Source organism: Ceraceosorus guamensis, assembly GCF_003144195.1.
Source record: "Ceraceosorus guamensis strain MCA 4658 unplaced genomic scaffold IE81scaffold_57, whole genome shotgun sequence".
NCBI lineage: Eukaryota > Fungi > Basidiomycota > Exobasidiomycetes > Ceraceosorales > Ceraceosoraceae > Ceraceosorus > Ceraceosorus guamensis.
In genome coordinates, this window is record NW_020290052.1 from 82,861 (window position 1) to 97,831 (window position 14,971).

Below are 14,971 nucleotides of genomic sequence, written 5' to 3' on the forward strand. Positions count from 1 at the left end.
CGTTCACCACCAGCAGCAGCATTCGCATCGCTTCGCATGCTGCTGCTGCTTGCTGCTCTTCTGCGGCTGCTGATTCGCTGTGCCCGCTCCCCAATCCGTCTTCCGCAGAGAGCATGCGCATACGCAACGTCACTCCCCCCCCCCCCCCCCCCCCCCCCCCCCCCCCCCCCCCCCCCCCTCTTTTTTCTCAGCATGGAAGCTCACTTCTCATAACGAATGCTCCACTCCAGTCAAAAGTCGCACTCACGGCCTAATCGTCGCATCAAGGACCCTCGGGGTGCGCGTGTGCGGATAATGATTGATAAGCACGCTCAGCTGCGCGCAGCCTGCTGCTGCTGCTGCTGCTGCTGCTGCTGCTGCTGCACTTCGAGTCGCTTTCGGCACGTCGTTGTCCCGAGTGCCGGAAAGGTGATTATTCAGCGAGCAGGCGCCGGGTCAGCCAGCTACGCGCAGCGGTTGGTCACAATCACTCGATCACGATCCGAACGAAGGCTCAGCCAACTTCAACACTCCTCCAACTTGAGCAGACGTTAGGAAGGTGTTGACCATTTTGTGGGGGCGCGTACATCCTTTTGCCAAATCGAAAGACAACGCATGGCTCATGCAGTGCATTGCAGGCACTCAGACTGCTTCAGAAAGGCTCACTTGAGTCGGTATTCGAGGCAATGGTCGAGCGAAAGGACATGAGCCGGGGAGCGCTCTTACAACGCATGACAGGTCACGGACTGCAAGCAGATGATCGTCATGAGGCGAGATGATGAAGAAGGGTGCTTTCGTTTCGAGGAGCAGATTCGCTCTTACGGAGTGTCAAGACGGGCAAATGTGATTCTGATCTTATTCTGATAATCGAATAGACTTGAGGGAGTGCTGGCGACGGTGCTGATGATGATGATGAGGTGAGAATGATGATGTGAGATTGTTGAGCGGTGATGTCGAGTAGCCTGCAGATGATTGTGCGTTTGCGGTGGCGAAGGTGCTGATGATTCGGTGACAATGAGGAATGGAGCTTCGCCAGCGACCACGAGTGGATCGAGAATCGATGGAGAGTCGAGGGAGCTGATGGACTTGCGATGTTGATGAGGATAGACAGTGTGCTTGCGGATACAAAGAGAAAGTGGTGTTTCGTGGGCGGTCAGCCTCGGACACGTGGCGCTGTCTGGATAATGGCGGGCAGGAGTCGATTTGGCGCCAGTAAAAGCAGATGGCATACGTCGGGAGCTCGGGCATAGTGCGGCTTGAAAATGCGCCCATTCTAATTAGACATGATAGGGCTGGCAGACGACCCGCTGCTGCCAGTCAAGCGAATCGCATGGTGAGTTGCTGGTTGCCCACGAGATGTTGAAGCGTGAAAGTCAAGGTCTAGAGGGTGACCAGCAGGCATGGATGTGCTGTGGGGCCTTAAAAGGGTAGGTGCCGCGCTCGCGACTCTGCGCAACCTACGGGAGGCTTGGGTAGCTTTGGGGCCTGATGAGACCCTTCTCCAGCGAGAAGCGCGAGAAACATAGCCACTTTTGGAGAGGCTAGCTGGCGTATGAATAGAGGGTGAGGGGCGCTCACTTACATTCTTGGAACAGCGCCGGCTGCCGTCCGTCGAGTCGTTGGGGTCCGAAATTTCAGTCGTCCCGTGATTGCGTTTGGATGGACTGAGCGAGGTGGGCGGCAAGGTGGGGCGCTGTACTTGCTGTGCGCTCGCATCGAGTCGCTGTGTTGCCGAGCGGTTCGCGCCCACGCTGCACTCAGTCATCGAGCCAGGAACACGCCAAGCAGGAGCCGCTCTGGGCTCGAACATTGCGCAGAGAGCTGCAAGGCTGACGAAGTCTGCATCGACGTGAGGCGAGGCGAGCGTAGTTTGGCCTAATCCAAAGCGGTTCCTGAGGGATAAAGCGCGAGCTTCTGATGCGGACCAGGATGAAACATCTTGACTAGCGCCCACATCGAGGAGCTTCCATCACACACAAGAATAGGACAGCTGTTAGCTGAGGCCACCGTCGGCGCATCATGGCGTGTGAGACTTACACGGTCACCGGAAGCGCCTCTGCGATTTGGACCGGCGAGAGCTCGTTTCTCATCGCAGAAAGCGGTTGGGTTGATATTGCCGAAGACATCGCTTTCACGGTCGGACGGGGTGGTAGTATTGGCAATTATCGACGAGTCGTCGTCTAGTCCGGCCCTTCGACGCGCAAATACCTGACGGTCGGATGAAGTGTGCGCAAAGAGCTCTAGCTGACGACGCCCTGGAGCACTGATAGGAACGGCAGCGCTGACTGTAGTCGTACGGTCATCAGCTGCTAGGAATGCCGTTGAGACAGAAGCAGCTTGTTGCGTAGAAGAAACGGTGGGCGCCTTTGCCTCTGCATCGCTGCTCCCATTGCTCTGATGGCCTTCGATGCCGAGAGAGAGAGAAACTGCGTGGTCCGAACGGCGTTGCGCAGCATTCACCCCATCCGAAGCAGACTGCATGCAGAGCGATGGTGGTGTGCGAGCGAAGGCCGGTGGTTCTGAGAGACGACGACGGGATGCAGCACAGTCGCCATCACCACATGCGCATGCGGTCAGTCGGCCTCGAGCATCTGTAGCTGGGGTAGCGCCATTTGGCGTGGGCTCAGCGCGCTCTTCGGCAGTGCTGATCGTTCCCAACGCCTGCGAACGATCGACTTTGACAGCAATTGTCGGGCTGAATCCGATCTGCAACTTGGTAGCTCGTGCTGAGCTGGTACTCGAGCGGTTGCGCCCGGTGAAGTCCGCAACGCTGTGCGTGAGAGGTGTGGAATGAACGCTCTCCCCTGTCTGTCGCTTGGTGAAACCGTGCTCTTGGCGTGCAGCAAAATCGAAGGTAGTGTGACGGCGCTGACCATGCGGCATACGAGAAGCGCAAATGGTTGGTACCACGGAAGCTCTCGATGTGTGGCGACAAGTCGATGGCGAAGATGGCGAAGTCGATGCTTTGGAGCGATCCAAGAAGGACGGCACCGAATACAAGAAGTCGACACTTTGGTGCTTGTCATGCCCCTGACGACGGCGGTCATTGGAGCGATCAAGATCAGAGAAGCCAAGCCAAACGCCTCTCGAGCAATCTGGACTGCGAAACGCTGAGGTACGGGCACATCGTGCGCTGGCATAACGCCGCAGAAGGTGGTTGGTGTAAGGCGGCAGCTGGGGCACGGAGTCTCGCTCTCGTTGAGGGTGTCGCTGCTGCGGCAGAGGGCCCCAAGTCGTCAAAGCGCTGGCGCTCTGCGGCGGATAGCTTGTGCGCGCACGAAGAGGAAGCTGACGGAATATCGAGGTCCTAGGCTCGACTTCGGGAGTCCAATCCATGTCGCCCAGGTCTTGAACACTTGGATGTACATGGTGCGACCTGACTGGTTGAGTGGCAGGAACTGAGTCGACGCTGGGCTTGAGGGGGTCGACGGCATAATGTGCCGGTGCTGTAGTAGGCACTCGAGGGATTCGCATCATTTGAGCAGAAGAGTCGCGCTCAATGCTTTCTTGCGAGGAAGCAAGCAGCTCATCGACGATGCTGTCACCGGTAGTCTGATACAGCGATGGCGTTCTATCTGAGGAGCGGAAGCTGGCTTCTTCGTTGTCGTTCATTTTGGTCAGCTGTAGGCTGGTGGGTGGGAGACGTCGAATGCGTGCTGGAGATATGCTGTAACGGCCTCTGGTGTGCATCTCTTCTCTTCGAGAGGAGCGATTGAGGGAGCGTCCTCTGCGAGGTTCGGCTAACGACTCGTTCGAAGGATGAGAGCTATGCTCTGGACTCATAGTGCCGGAGGCCTCGTTGACCTTGTGGGGAATCAGAGCTAGACTGGAAGCTCGTCGTCCAGCTCGAGTAGTGATCGACTGCCCTGCGCAGTTGTTTCTTGGCGAAGCGACGTTGGGTGGTTGGCTTAGAGGACGTACCTTGATGCGACCTTGAGTGTTGGAGGGAGGCTGAGCAAAGGTGTCGAGATGAGGTTGAGGTGGCGCCGGAGCCATCTTATCAGGAATGAAGGTGGAGGATTGGTGTGAGGCATGTGCCTCCCCATCCTCAATATATGTATGTGGCATCGGCGCCTGCCAGGGACCTTGCGATCTTGACTAAGCTTTTGGACCTCGAAGTCGACGACGGTGGCCCGGTACAGCATACGACCGTGCTGAGCAGTCCCGGGAGGAAAGGATTTGAAGATTATTGGAGGTTTTGTTTGAATGGGGGCACCTATCGAAGAGTGTGGCTTCGGAGGTGACCACCCAATGGTGAATGGGATCGGATCACTTCTGTGGCCGATGGCGAGGCAAGGACTTGCGCAGCTCCGACTGACCCACAAATGCGCTGCCCTATAAGTGTAGTTGGCGTCAGGCACTCGACCAGACTGATGGCGTCCGCGGAGAGACAGGGACGGCGATGGGAAATATCCTGAGAGCAGAACGAGATATAGGCGCTCAAGTGAGCAGAAATCCTGAGAAAGAAGTCTAACGCAAATGACACAAGATTTGGCTTTCTTCGCACCTTTTCACCCCGAGAACAACACTTCTGGCAGTTCGCGCACGTGCCAAATTGTGAGAGGCACAAGAGCAATCACAATTTTACCTGATCTCTTCGTTTGCGCAGCGCGCCTCCCGCGTGAGGCTGTGTCTGGCCCGCGGATGTTGCTGCTCAGTGGGCTGAGCGTGATGCTTTCCGTATTTGAGCCTCGATCACGAAATCGTGCAGCTGCAGTCATACACAGACGATGTTCCCAGTCGCTCTCAGGTTGCTGGTTGACGTGCTCAGGTCTATGAGTCTTGGCCCCGGAGGATCGCGTGCGTGGTGAGCGATGGTCCCCACAAAGGGGTAGGTCGCTGTTTTCAATTTGTGTCGCAGAGACGCTATTGGACTCCTGTATATGGAGAGAAGCAAAGCTCGGGTGGGACGTTGCGGCGCAATATAGCACGCCTTGAAACATCAGCCGACCATTTACAAGCTTATGTTGAATCAATCCTTGATTTTGATTGAGGACCAGGGTCGTAGGGCAAGTCGCGTCGACGGGAAGAATGCTATACAAGGTGCTTATTCCGGTCCTTCGACGTTTTTGGACCAAAGACATGTACGCCCGTCCACTTACTGCGCTCGCTAGCCGACCCTCAAGTCGAGTTTCGCTGATCAGCGTGATCGACCGCGCCAAATCAAAGATGCTTGATTGTGACTTTGAACTAACTTGCGCGGCCATAGAAGAGAAGTCAGGGTCAGAGTAGGGAGCAGGCAAGACGATTAAAGTTGTTGTGACTTTGTGTTGTGACTTTGATTTGAGCACACTCACTTTGACGCCTAGCAAGTCGCCGGATCACGCAAGACGGCCAACCGATGTGCAACGGCCAAGGGAAGGTGGCACTTTGCGCTGTCGCTGGTGCGATTGGCGTTGTTGTGGCACGGAGCAGCAGCCTGGAGCGATCACAAGCCTCTTCTGGCTGTAGGATTTCATAAGTGATGAAGGAGCGTCCCTCTGCGCAGTCAGAAGACTATATCGGACAGCCGCGAATCGAACTTTATATGTAGTGCGTGGCTTGGGATCCCTCGTGCGCGGCTCCAAATTTGCGGAATTGGGAGGGAGCGCAGGTCTTTCAGGGCGCGCTATATAGCTAGGTTACGAGAACGAGGTTCAGAAGTTGTGAAATGCAAAGCTCCGAGGGAGAGCTCACCATTCTGCTGAATGCGTTTGAGACTGCGTGGCGCTCGTGAGGTACGCTTATTGCGGGACTCAGGCCGACTCAGTCGTGAGTGAGCAGTCTTGAATCAAAGTAGCAGAAATCATCGAACTGCTGCATGGGTGCTCGCAACCTTGGTTGTCTCGTATGATGATAAGTCCCACTGTGACTGTGACTCACATCCTGCATCCGTGGCGCGATCCGACGTCAAAATTCTTCACATCTTTGACAGAGCAAAGATAGCATCAGCAGTTTGAGTGTAGCTAGAGATGTGTGATTCGTGATTGGGTGCCACAAGTCGCGAGCAAATCCAGGAGATACCTCGTGCCGGCCGAGCTTGTGTCACTGCAAAGGTACTTCGGCGGGCGCATCTGTCGCAGCTAGGCAGCCATCCATGTACCCGGCGTCTTGCCATTCGCGTTGTTGTGCCCATTCACAATTGCGCCTTCTGATGTGCCACGCCTTGCCCCTGCCATCGTGCTGTGGACCAACAAAAGCGTTGCCTCGCAGTCGTGCACGAGTGTCGGTCAAAGTCAAGCTCCTTATTAGTCGCTGCTGCGCTTCGAGCACCGAGGGGGTGATGTGATTGTTCAATTCATTGTGACGCACGATGACAGCGTCACACGCGACCGCAGCACCCGCTCGTGCGTGATTCACGAGGTTACAACTCGTGCCTGACTCACCAATCACGACTGATTATGCGTATGTACCGTACATGCTGTACGAGCAGCCAGCAGAGCTTCTTCCGCGCTGCAAAAATCGCACCGCGGCGGAACCCTCGAGCGAGCATGCATCACGCGTCGGCTGTGGGCGCCAAATACGGCAGCAGCTCCGGCAGGCCTTCTCTGTCCTACCATCACGTAAAGCGCAAAGCCGTCAATCACGGAATCACGCGAATAATCACGAATGCAGCACGAGAACAACGCCTGGCTTGCATTTTGTTCTTCTGTCTTGCCTTTGTTGCTCTTCTCGCCCCACCTCGACGCCACGCCACAATCTTGAATGGCAATGAATGCGGACCACGGTACTCGTCTCCTCGACCGCCTCTCGTTCAATGTGACTGTCCTATCACAACAAGCTAGTCCACTTCCACTCGAAGCTTCAGGTGCGGAATGTACCACCACGGTCCGACCATCTAGACCTAATTTGGGTCGTCGGTCGCCCGGCCATCTTCGTCGCAGCGGGGGACAGGTGCCACTATCAGCGCGCCTAGATGGAGTCAAGAGTACCTGAGACCGATCAAGCGGTCCACATGCTGTGCTGCCCGACATCATGGCGCGCGGCTGTGAAGGAATCCGGGGTAGAAGAACGGTCCGTAAGACAATATTTGAGTCCGTGGGGCCGGCGCGCTCCTGAGTCATGTGATTCACATTTGTGGAGGTATGATTAGTTAACAAAGCCTAGATGCATCGCGGCGGGGTATATCTTTGAGTCGAGATTGCAAGAAGGGGAAGAATGGCTTGAACGATACCCTCACGGCGCAGATTCAAAGCCAAAGACCCGGCACGCCATGATGCACTCAAAACTCAGAAGGCGGTGACAAGATCGCGTGCTCTGGCCTCGAAGATAAGCAATCGTTAATCGGGATTGAATAATGGCTAGCTTCGAGTTTGATGTCGGCCCGCCGGAGTGGAAGCCTCAAGGCGCAAAAGACCGCCTGCGGTACCGCAATTTCCAGTCGGATGTGGTCCTGCACGAAGCGATTGTGAATACACTGGCCATAGTTAGAGTTGTTGAGTGCACCCCTCGATTCGGAATGCGACTTTTCAAGACTGATGGTCGTTTGACTTCACGGCCATCGGAAGTCTGTATTCGCAACCAAGAATGTTACGTGCCAGAGTCGTGAGTGCTAAGTCGTTGAGAGTCTGGCTTGTGCGCACCTCCACGTCTCGAGTCATTCTTGATTGCATCAAGACAAGAACAATGCGCGGCCTTGCCCTCGCGAATCTGCTCCGCCTGATCAAAGTTAAGAGTCGTGAGTGTGAATCGTGAATGTGAGGAAGCGCTTGATCGTGTAAATCCATGCAACACACGAAAAGGAGGCCGCGGTGAACCTGATTCGCCCAGATTCATCACCATTCTCGATCGCGGTCGCGGCAGTCTCGCTCTGATGACGCAACACATGCATCGCTGACGCTTGCTCTTGTTCCAGATCCTTTCCGTCATTTGCGAGAGGGACAGCCACTTCGCGTGGAACACATAGCTGTTGGTGTCAAGTGTGGCAGCGAACCAGCCACGGAGGACAACTGATGCACCACCAGGGCGACGGTGTGACTGGACTCCATGCAGCAGACGGCCAGGCAAGTCCGCGTGCATCTTTTAATTTCGATTCAAGGTATGCAACCGATGCCAGGATGCGTGTAAGTCACGTACCTTTTCTGTCAAGGATTCAAGGTTGCTAGCGTATGATGACCGTCGCAAGACATGATTCGGCCATCGGTCAGTTCGGGCGCCCGCTTGCCAGACCGCTGTCGCGAGAGTCATTTTATGGGCGCGTACAATAACAAAGTTGGGCGGATCCCTTTGCATCCGCAGCTTCCCTTGATGCTGTAGCGCGGTGGTCCTCGCGCGGGCTTCCATACGCCTGAATGTTGCTGAGGCTCCAACACCATCTTTGGAGCCAGCGACAACTGATGGTCAGTCTTTGCTGGACTACCAACTCTTTGACTCGAGATCAAGCAAGCTCGACCTCCTGAGGGGCGGTGACGTCCATTGCTGGCGCGCTTGGACCATGGTGCCTCGTAGCAGAAGAAAGCCAACCCGAGTCAAATGAATGGAGCAGTGATGAGTCCGTCACACGCGAGTAATGAGTTGTGAGTGTCTACATAGAGCTGGGCACACACACAACGTAAACGTGCACTTAAATTAACAATACTACTCACTCACTAGCAATCACAAATCGTGAATGTGAGATTAGTCGTGAGTAGTGCCTCTTGATTGTGATCTGATCTGTGGCGGTGCGCAGGACACCTCATATATAGGAGAGCCTACTCATACAGCGTGTGCATGCGCGCCTACTGTATGTCTCGATCTCTGCATGCTGAGTGGCGTCCGTGCACGATTGCATGGTCGCCCGCAAGTCCACGCGCTGCTCGACGGCGTACGGACAGAGAGCATCGCACGATCGCGCGCAGCATCGTGCAGCAGTAGGTAACGCGCAGCAGCGTTCAAGATGCAATCACGAATCACGAATGGGCAACTGATGGATGAAGTTCTAAGCACCGACAACAACCTCTGATTCCACAAGTCTGTCTCAAGAGCGACACTAGATTAGGGTTGAAAATCAGACATCCACGCCAAGTTGAATCTTCGTATCAGAAATCTTCAGAGACATTCGCGGGAACTCTTGGGAACTCACAGCCACCCGCACCGATACGTGGCTTACACTCACCTTGGCCACAGTTGTGGAACGATCATCGCACAAGTTAGACAGAATCCTTTTGCAAGAAAAGGCTCGACATGGCGAACTACCTAGCAAAATTCCAATCTGCTGCAACCAAGGTTGGCATTCAGGCTACCGCATTCGCACAAGATGCTGGTAGGCAGATCAACGAGCAGGCCAATCTTGCCAGGGCTGGATTCTCGTGAGTAAAGCGACAGCTCATGTGACATTTGCAGCACATCAGTAGAGCGTTGGGGAGACGGGCGCATAGACGGGAAAGGTGCGAGCGAGCTCAAAGTGGCAAAGGCATGTGCACTGTCTACGCGGAGGTACCCTTGGATCGCTCAAGCAGCGCGCCAAGCTCCACTCGGGTCCAGCGGCATCTTCTGTGTCAGTCTCTGATCGTCGATCTGTACCTGAGTGCCAGAATGCTTGGGGCTTCTACTAACGGCTGCAAAGAGAAGGCCGCTGTCGACTTCTGTCACAGCGCAGCGAGCTTCCCTTGCACGTTGCTGACCTTTGTCGAATCACTTGCACTTCAGACTTCCAAAGGAGTGCGAGAAGGCAGCCAAGATCCTCGAAGCATTCGTAGCCAATCCAGACCACCCGGACTCTGCTCTCAACTCCATTCCCAAGGCGGTGCTTCAGAATGCCAAGGGTACGTGAGAGATCAGCGACGAGACGTGGCAATTCACACTTACTGCAAACACCTTGCGATGATGTGTCACAGGTCTGGCCGTTTTCAGCGTCATCAAAGCCGTGAGTCTCTCCTCTTCGGCTTGCGATCGGGCTGCTGGGGCATGGAGCACTGACTTGCGGGATGTGCTATGAGGCGCAGGGTTTCGTCTGGTCGGGCAGAGCTGGTAGTGGTGTAGTGATCGCTCGCTTGCCGGACGGGAGCTGGTCGGCGCCAAGCTGCATCGCTACAGGTGGAGCAGGATTCGGTCTGCAGATAGGTGCTGAAATCTCCGACTTCGTCGTCGTCATGAACTCGTGCGTGCCGGGGCTTGACTGTGCCGTTCTATACCTCGGGACCCTGCTCACTCGAAAGACTGCCCCGCATGCACTGACCTTCAGAGAGGACGCTGTGCGATCCTTTGCTCTCGCTGGCAACTTGACCATCGGAGGCAACATGTCTGCTGCGGCCGGGCCTATTGGTGTCGGAGCAGGTGCTCAAGCCGCCTTGGCGCATCCGGCTCCCATGTTCAGCTATTCAAGGTCAAAGGGCCTATACGCGGGCATTTCCTTAGACGGATCTATTCTTGTGGAGAGGAAGGATGCCAACAAGGAGTTCTACGGAAGTCCAATTCCTGCCGCTGACTTGCTCACTGGCAAAGTGCCAGCTCCCGAAGCTGCTAGCAATCTGTACGAAGTGGTCGAGGCTGCCGAAGCAGTCGATGAAAGCGGCTTGCCCCAACAAGCATACGTGCCGACTCCTGGCGGAGGAGCTCGTGAGTCGTAAAAGCGATTTTTCCACGGCTCCAGCAGCACGCTGATGTTCTACTCCTCCACGCATCTCCGGTAGAGTCGGTCGCTCAGGCCTACAATCTGAGCGGCGATAAAGCGGCTTCTGCAGGCAGCGGACCCGGCGCGACTGGCTCTCAGCCTTCAGCTTCTGCGTCTGGCGGAGCCAACACCATTTTTGATGCCGGAGCAGCAACCGACAAGACGGGCTGAATCAGCTCGCGTTCACCGCATACTGCTTTGGTCAATTTCAGCGGCTTGTGCCGACATAGGCACTTCTTTGTGCCAGCATCGGCTTCTTCCATCCCTAATTACGCGCATTCTACATGTCAAGCTCGCACTCTCAATCTCGTATCCAGAAGACAGAGACAGCTCTTTCACAATGTTCGCGGAAGCCTCTTTGTGAAAAGACACCCTTTCGACGAGTCTTTGGGATCCTGAGCCAAGTCGTATGAGAGAATGCAGCTGCAACGTGATCGCTTTGCTAGCGAATGTTTTTGCGCAGTATATCAGGAAGACGTGAAGAAGAGGAGGATATTCGTGAGGTGAGAGTGTGAATGGGATCACTCGAGGGATTGAAGAAGGTGATGATTGCGGGCTAGAAGAAAGGGAGGGGTCTTCGGAGAACCATGACTGGCCGTTAGACTCGTTCAGCCGCCTCAAGCGTCACCTTGAGATCAAAGATGAGGGCGTCCAGATGCGGCCCGCGTTCGCTCTGCCGCCTAGAAATTCTGCAAAGCCTACCTACGGCATTCATCAGCTCTGCGTCCGTTCGATCGACCTGCGCGTCTTCGGTGACGATGGGCTGCTGATGTCGTTGGCGAGCTTCTCGATGTGCTGCGCATGGCAGAGAAGAGGGACAGAGCGCATGATGAGATCGAATCGCATCAACGGCAGGCCCGAGTCTGAAACGACTTACAGCATCGTCGCCTCCTTCCTCTCCGGACAAGGCCTCCTTGATCATGTTGACAGTGCTCTCCAAGCTTCTCCTTCTGTTACTCGGACTTGAGGTGTTCGTCGTGCCCAGGCTGGAAGTTCTAGAGTGACCTCGGCGATGAGATCGGCCAGACGAGGAGGCACCTGAGATCTCTCCAGTGCTGGAAACACCGCCGGGGGAAGATGGAACCGAAGAGCTACCTGGGCCGTAGCTCGAGCCTGAAACATCTTCGGTCTCGTCCATGCTAGGAGAAGACAAGCGCTTGCCATCGGCGGGAGACGCTGGCTCGTTCTCGTCCGCATCGATTAAGTCGGGAGGTAGACGTTCGTTCTCGATATCTGCGCCACGCGCATCGTCGAAACTTGAGATTGCCTCCTTGATGCCCTCGCTTCCCGACGCAAGGGTGCCGTAGGGCAGCTTGCCCGAGGATGAAGCTCCCTTGAGCTCCGAAACGCGCTCGGCCTCCTCACGAAGCAGCGCGAAGACGCGGGACATACGACCGACAGCCAGGATCTTGTTCTTGATCACGACTCTGCGCTCGGCGCCGTCCTCATCCGTCTCCATCTCATCTCCCTCTCCTGGGGTCACAGCTCCGGAAGCAGGTGCTGATGCTTCCTCCTCCTCCTCCTCCTCCTCTTCCTCGAGCTCCTCTTTGCTACAGATGTTGAGGATAGCAATCAACATGTCGGTGACTGGTAAACGCAAGGGACGTGAGCAATAATGTCTGAAAGCTGCACCTCAAAATCAGCGGTAATTAACTCACTTTTCTCGCCGACGAAAGGCAATGACCATGTGAAGACGTCCATAAAGTTTGGCAGCCAGTATGGATGAGGAGTGCAGTTGAATTGACGGATATTCATGACGTTGTTCTCGTACTTTAGTACCGCAGCCTTGTTGTTGTACACGTCCAAGTAATTCTGCGTCCGCGAGGAAAAGACTCAGGCAACGGCACCGAAGAGCGCCATACAGCGCACCGAAGATGAACTCACAGGCGCCGAGAAGATGGTCATAACAGAAGGGAACCCAGTGGTCTTCGTCTTGCGATACATGCGGTATCCTGCATCCTGCGCTTCGTGCGCTCTGATGATTGAAAGTAGGTTGTTGCGCTCCAAAAATTGGCACGCAGCTTGGTATCTGGGAGAGCCGACTTGCCCGCTCATCAGTGCCTTCCTTATGCACTCGCAGCGGCTTCAATTCAACTCACGTGAAGAAGTAAGAACAGCCCCGAACATGATTGTGAATGAACGTCTCGGTCGTCTTCTCCGAGCCAAAATCTTCCAGAGGGTCTGCCCACAACAAGTCGCACATCAACCCGTGTGTTGGAGGCTCGCGGAAGCGATTGAGCTGTGGGAAGGATGTCCAAGTCAGAGAATTGATTATGACCCACGAAAACAATAGTGAGCGCTCACATTTCTGAGATCATCGAGGGTCTGCAGCTCGGGACTGAGTCCTCCATGAATACACAAGAATTGTTTGTTCATGATAGCACCCAGTGGCAGAGTGCAGAAGCTCTCCATGCATTCGTCGTAGATGAGCTCAGAGTACTTGTGCTTGCCTGTTCGAGATGCGCATCTGTTTCAGCCAGCAAAGAGGCTCACTTGCAGCTGAACAAGACTCACATTCAAGCTTGAAGGTAAAGTAGTCGGTCAAATGTCTGCACTCGTGGTTACCTCTCAGAAGGAACAGCGTTTCTGGGTACCAAATCTTGAGTGCCCAAAGGTAGAGTACGCACTGCGAGGGAATGGCATTCAAAGAGGGGATGGGGGTCAGCACAAGCAAGAGAAAGGGTTTGTGCAGAGCCGAATAGCCACGGAGAGTGAGCACATCTCAAGCTTGCGTGGGGCGTGTCTCTTTCACTCGCTGACTAAAGGTGACGCGGCCCTGCAGCTCCGCGCTTTATCACCCTCGATCACTCACTTCAATGGAAAAGTAGCCTCTATCTACGTAATCTCCTAGGAACAAGTACCGCGTTTCTGCCGGGTTGCCTCCCACCTCGAAGAGCTTCATCAGGTCAAACTGCAGTGTCACCATTGGGCGGGAGGAGTGTCAGGGAAAGTAAACGAAGGGTGAAGAGCCAGCTTTGGCACACTTACGTATTGCCCGTGAATATCGCCGCACACTGATGACGAAGGCGAGGGAAAGTTTCAGCGTTGTGTGCTTGCAAGCGCAGGGAGCGACTGCCAACGAGCGAGTGTGCAGTCGGCTCTGCTTGACGCAAGCGTGAAGCCACGCGGGCCAGATTCGTCAAAGGGAAAGCATTCAGGAGAGGGCTAACTCACCTGTGATGGGTGCATCGACTTCGAGCAGATTAGGCTCTTGCCTGAGGATCTCTGTGGCTCTCCGAATGATGAACAAAGCCTGTTCTTCCTTGAGTCTACCCTCTCTGTAAAAGTGATTCTTCAGAAAAGCGATATCAGGCTTGGAAGGGTCTTGCGCAGAGTAGAACTGTTCGTCCGTGGGAGGGAGCATGGCAGGTGCCTGAACATCCTTGATCACCCTCTCCACTGTCGACACTTGAGTCCCATCGTCTGTTGTGTGGATCGTGAAGTCAATCTCTGGAGGCGCTGGCTTGTTGGTGATCTGGCCGAGCGCTGCCTCCAATATCTCCCTCTTCCCTGGTTGATGAGCCATGGTGCAAAAGGTCGGGCCCTTCGATGAGCTTGGTGAGAGCAGTGGCAGTCCTGTTTGCACGTCAACCAAGTTCGCGCGCGGAATTGTCGTGCTCGGAGCTATGGCGCTTTCGCGTACCGAATTTATCCACGTCGGATGCTGAAATGTTCAGTGTAAGTGCGATTCAGGGGAGGTTAAGGGTAAAGAAGCGCTTCGAATAGGCCATCAAGCGTGCTTCCAACAGGCAAGGCGGAACAAGCTCCTGTAAAACAGGGTTTCTGTCCTTTCTATCGCCACGAGCGCTCCAGTGTTGAGTGACCTGTGATGAGGAAGCCTTGTGCGAGTTATTGTCACAAATTCGGTGAGAGGTGGAGTTGTGTAAGTTGGTCATTCTCAGGTCAACAAAGCGATCATAGATCAAGAAGGACTCTGGTCAGTCTTCAATTCTGCATCATGCTTCCCCCACCCAATCGTGAATGCGAAGGCGGCTGGACAGCAGAAGGCTCGAGCCCACACGCATCGCGCGCCCGCATCACCAAGCGCAAAAGGCGCGGCATGTGACGGCGTTTCATTTACGTTAATGCAGTTTAATCCTTGATTAGGCTGGCAGTACGAACCATTCAAATTGTGAATTACTAGAATCCCCCGTGATTTGAAATATTAGACTTATCGACTCGTGACTGCTCTGAAATTCGAACAACACGGTGTGCATCGCAGCTTGCCATTCGTGATTGGCCTCGCCCCCTTGCAGCGCGGTAGCCGCTCCTTTGGCGTCATCCCGCCCGCCCGTCGGCTGCAGGGCGAGACGCGACCTGCCGAAGGTACAGTCAGAGTAGGTTGGACGCTCATCAGAGTCGTGAATTTGGCCTGACGGTACCGTACTTGAGTCATGTTTGGGTCGGAGATTGTGCGGTTCC

General features: G+C 55.0%; 5 protein-coding genes across 5 annotated transcripts; 2 read left to right on the forward strand and 3 right to left on the reverse strand.

The window, feature by feature from the left end:
- Positions 1–180: 180 nt before the first annotated feature.
- IE81DRAFT_203690 (hypothetical protein) lies at positions 181–802 on the forward strand. The gene has a single exon (XM_025510900.1). It carries the CDS (start codon positions 217–219, stop codon positions 532–534), a length of 318 nt encoding a protein of 105 aa, XP_025367941.1. The 5' UTR covers positions 181–216; the 3' UTR covers positions 535–802.
- On the reverse strand, positions 666–4,268 carry IE81DRAFT_203718 (hypothetical protein). The gene is made up of 3 exons (XM_025510902.1): positions 2,017–4,268; positions 1,562–1,942; positions 666–1,094 (listed from the first exon to the last, which is right to left on the reverse strand). The coding sequence occupies exons 1-3, from the start codon at positions 4,045–4,047 to the stop codon at positions 798–800; spliced, it is 2,709 nt and encodes a 902-aa protein (XP_025367942.1). The 5' UTR covers positions 4,048–4,268; the 3' UTR covers positions 666–797.
- IE81DRAFT_203698 (hypothetical protein) lies at positions 4,223–5,554 on the reverse strand. The gene is made up of 3 exons (XM_025510901.1): positions 5,277–5,554; positions 4,487–5,173; positions 4,223–4,393 (listed from the first exon to the last, which is right to left on the reverse strand). The coding sequence occupies exon 2, from the start codon at positions 5,061–5,063 to the stop codon at positions 4,491–4,493; it is 573 nt and encodes a 190-aa protein (XP_025367943.1). The 5' UTR covers positions 5,064–5,173; positions 5,277–5,554; the 3' UTR covers positions 4,223–4,393; positions 4,487–4,490.
- A 3,438-nt stretch (positions 5,555–8,992) lies between these two features.
- Positions 8,993–10,934, forward strand: IE81DRAFT_203790 (DUF500-domain-containing protein). Its single transcript, XM_025510903.1, has 6 exons — positions 8,993–9,245; positions 9,586–9,701; positions 9,774–9,802; positions 9,876–10,036; positions 10,121–10,494; positions 10,569–10,934. Exons 1-6 carry the CDS (start codon positions 9,121–9,123, stop codon positions 10,718–10,720), a joined length of 957 nt encoding a protein of 318 aa, XP_025367944.1. The 5' UTR covers positions 8,993–9,120; the 3' UTR covers positions 10,721–10,934.
- Positions 10,797–14,463, reverse strand: IE81DRAFT_325241 (putative calcineurin catalytic subunit). Its single transcript, XM_025514456.1, has 10 exons — positions 13,724–14,463; positions 13,538–13,563; positions 13,362–13,460; positions 13,064–13,175; positions 12,854–12,999; positions 12,649–12,788; positions 12,434–12,578; positions 12,208–12,361; positions 11,427–12,136; positions 10,797–11,344 (listed from the first exon to the last, which is right to left on the reverse strand). The coding sequence occupies exons 1-10, from the start codon at positions 14,073–14,075 to the stop codon at positions 11,264–11,266; spliced, it is 1,965 nt and encodes a 654-aa protein (XP_025367945.1). The 5' UTR covers positions 14,076–14,463; the 3' UTR covers positions 10,797–11,263.
- Between the last annotated feature and the right edge of the window lie 508 nt (positions 14,464–14,971).

Bases quoted from the DNA above. Each gene is read 5' to 3' on its own strand.
- IE81DRAFT_203718 (XM_025510902.1), bottom strand. From the start codon at position 4,047: ATGCCACATACATATATTGAGGATGGGGAGGCACATGCCTCACACCAA. The intron at 1,943-2,016 runs GTAAGTCTCACA...GTGTGATGGAAG, and splicing joins GAGGCGCTTCCGGTGACCGT to CTCCTCGATGTGGGCGCTAG. The intron at 1,095-1,561 runs GTAAGTGAGCGC...TGTATCCGCAAG, and splicing joins GCCGGCGCTGTTCCAAGAAT to CACACTGTCTATCCTCATCA.
- IE81DRAFT_203690 (XM_025510900.1), top strand. From the start codon at position 217: ATGCTCCACTCCAGTCAAAAGTCGCACTCACGGCCTAATCGTCGCATC.
- IE81DRAFT_203790 (XM_025510903.1), top strand. From the start codon at position 9,121: ATGGCGAACTACCTAGCAAAATTCCAATCTGCTGCAACCAAGGTTGGC. The intron at 9,702-9,773 runs GTACGTGAGAGA...GATGTGTCACAG, and splicing joins GGTGCTTCAGAATGCCAAGG to GTCTGGCCGTTTTCAGCGTC. The intron at 10,495-10,568 runs GTGAGTCGTAAA...CATCTCCGGTAG, and splicing joins GACTCCTGGCGGAGGAGCTC to AGTCGGTCGCTCAGGCCTAC.
- IE81DRAFT_325241 (XM_025514456.1), bottom strand. From the start codon at position 14,075: ATGGCTCATCAACCAGGGAAGAGGGAGATATTGGAGGCAGCGCTCGGC. The intron at 12,137-12,207 runs GTGAGTTAATTA...TGCGTTTACCAG, and splicing joins GCCTTTCGTCGGCGAGAAAA to TCACCGACATGTTGATTGCT. The intron at 11,345-11,426 runs GTAAGTCGTTTC...TGCCATGCGCAG, and splicing joins AGGAAGGAGGCGACGATGCT to CACATCGAGAAGCTCGCCAA.
- IE81DRAFT_203698 (XM_025510901.1), bottom strand. From the start codon at position 5,063: ATGTCTTTGGTCCAAAAACGTCGAAGGACCGGAATAAGCACCTTGTAT.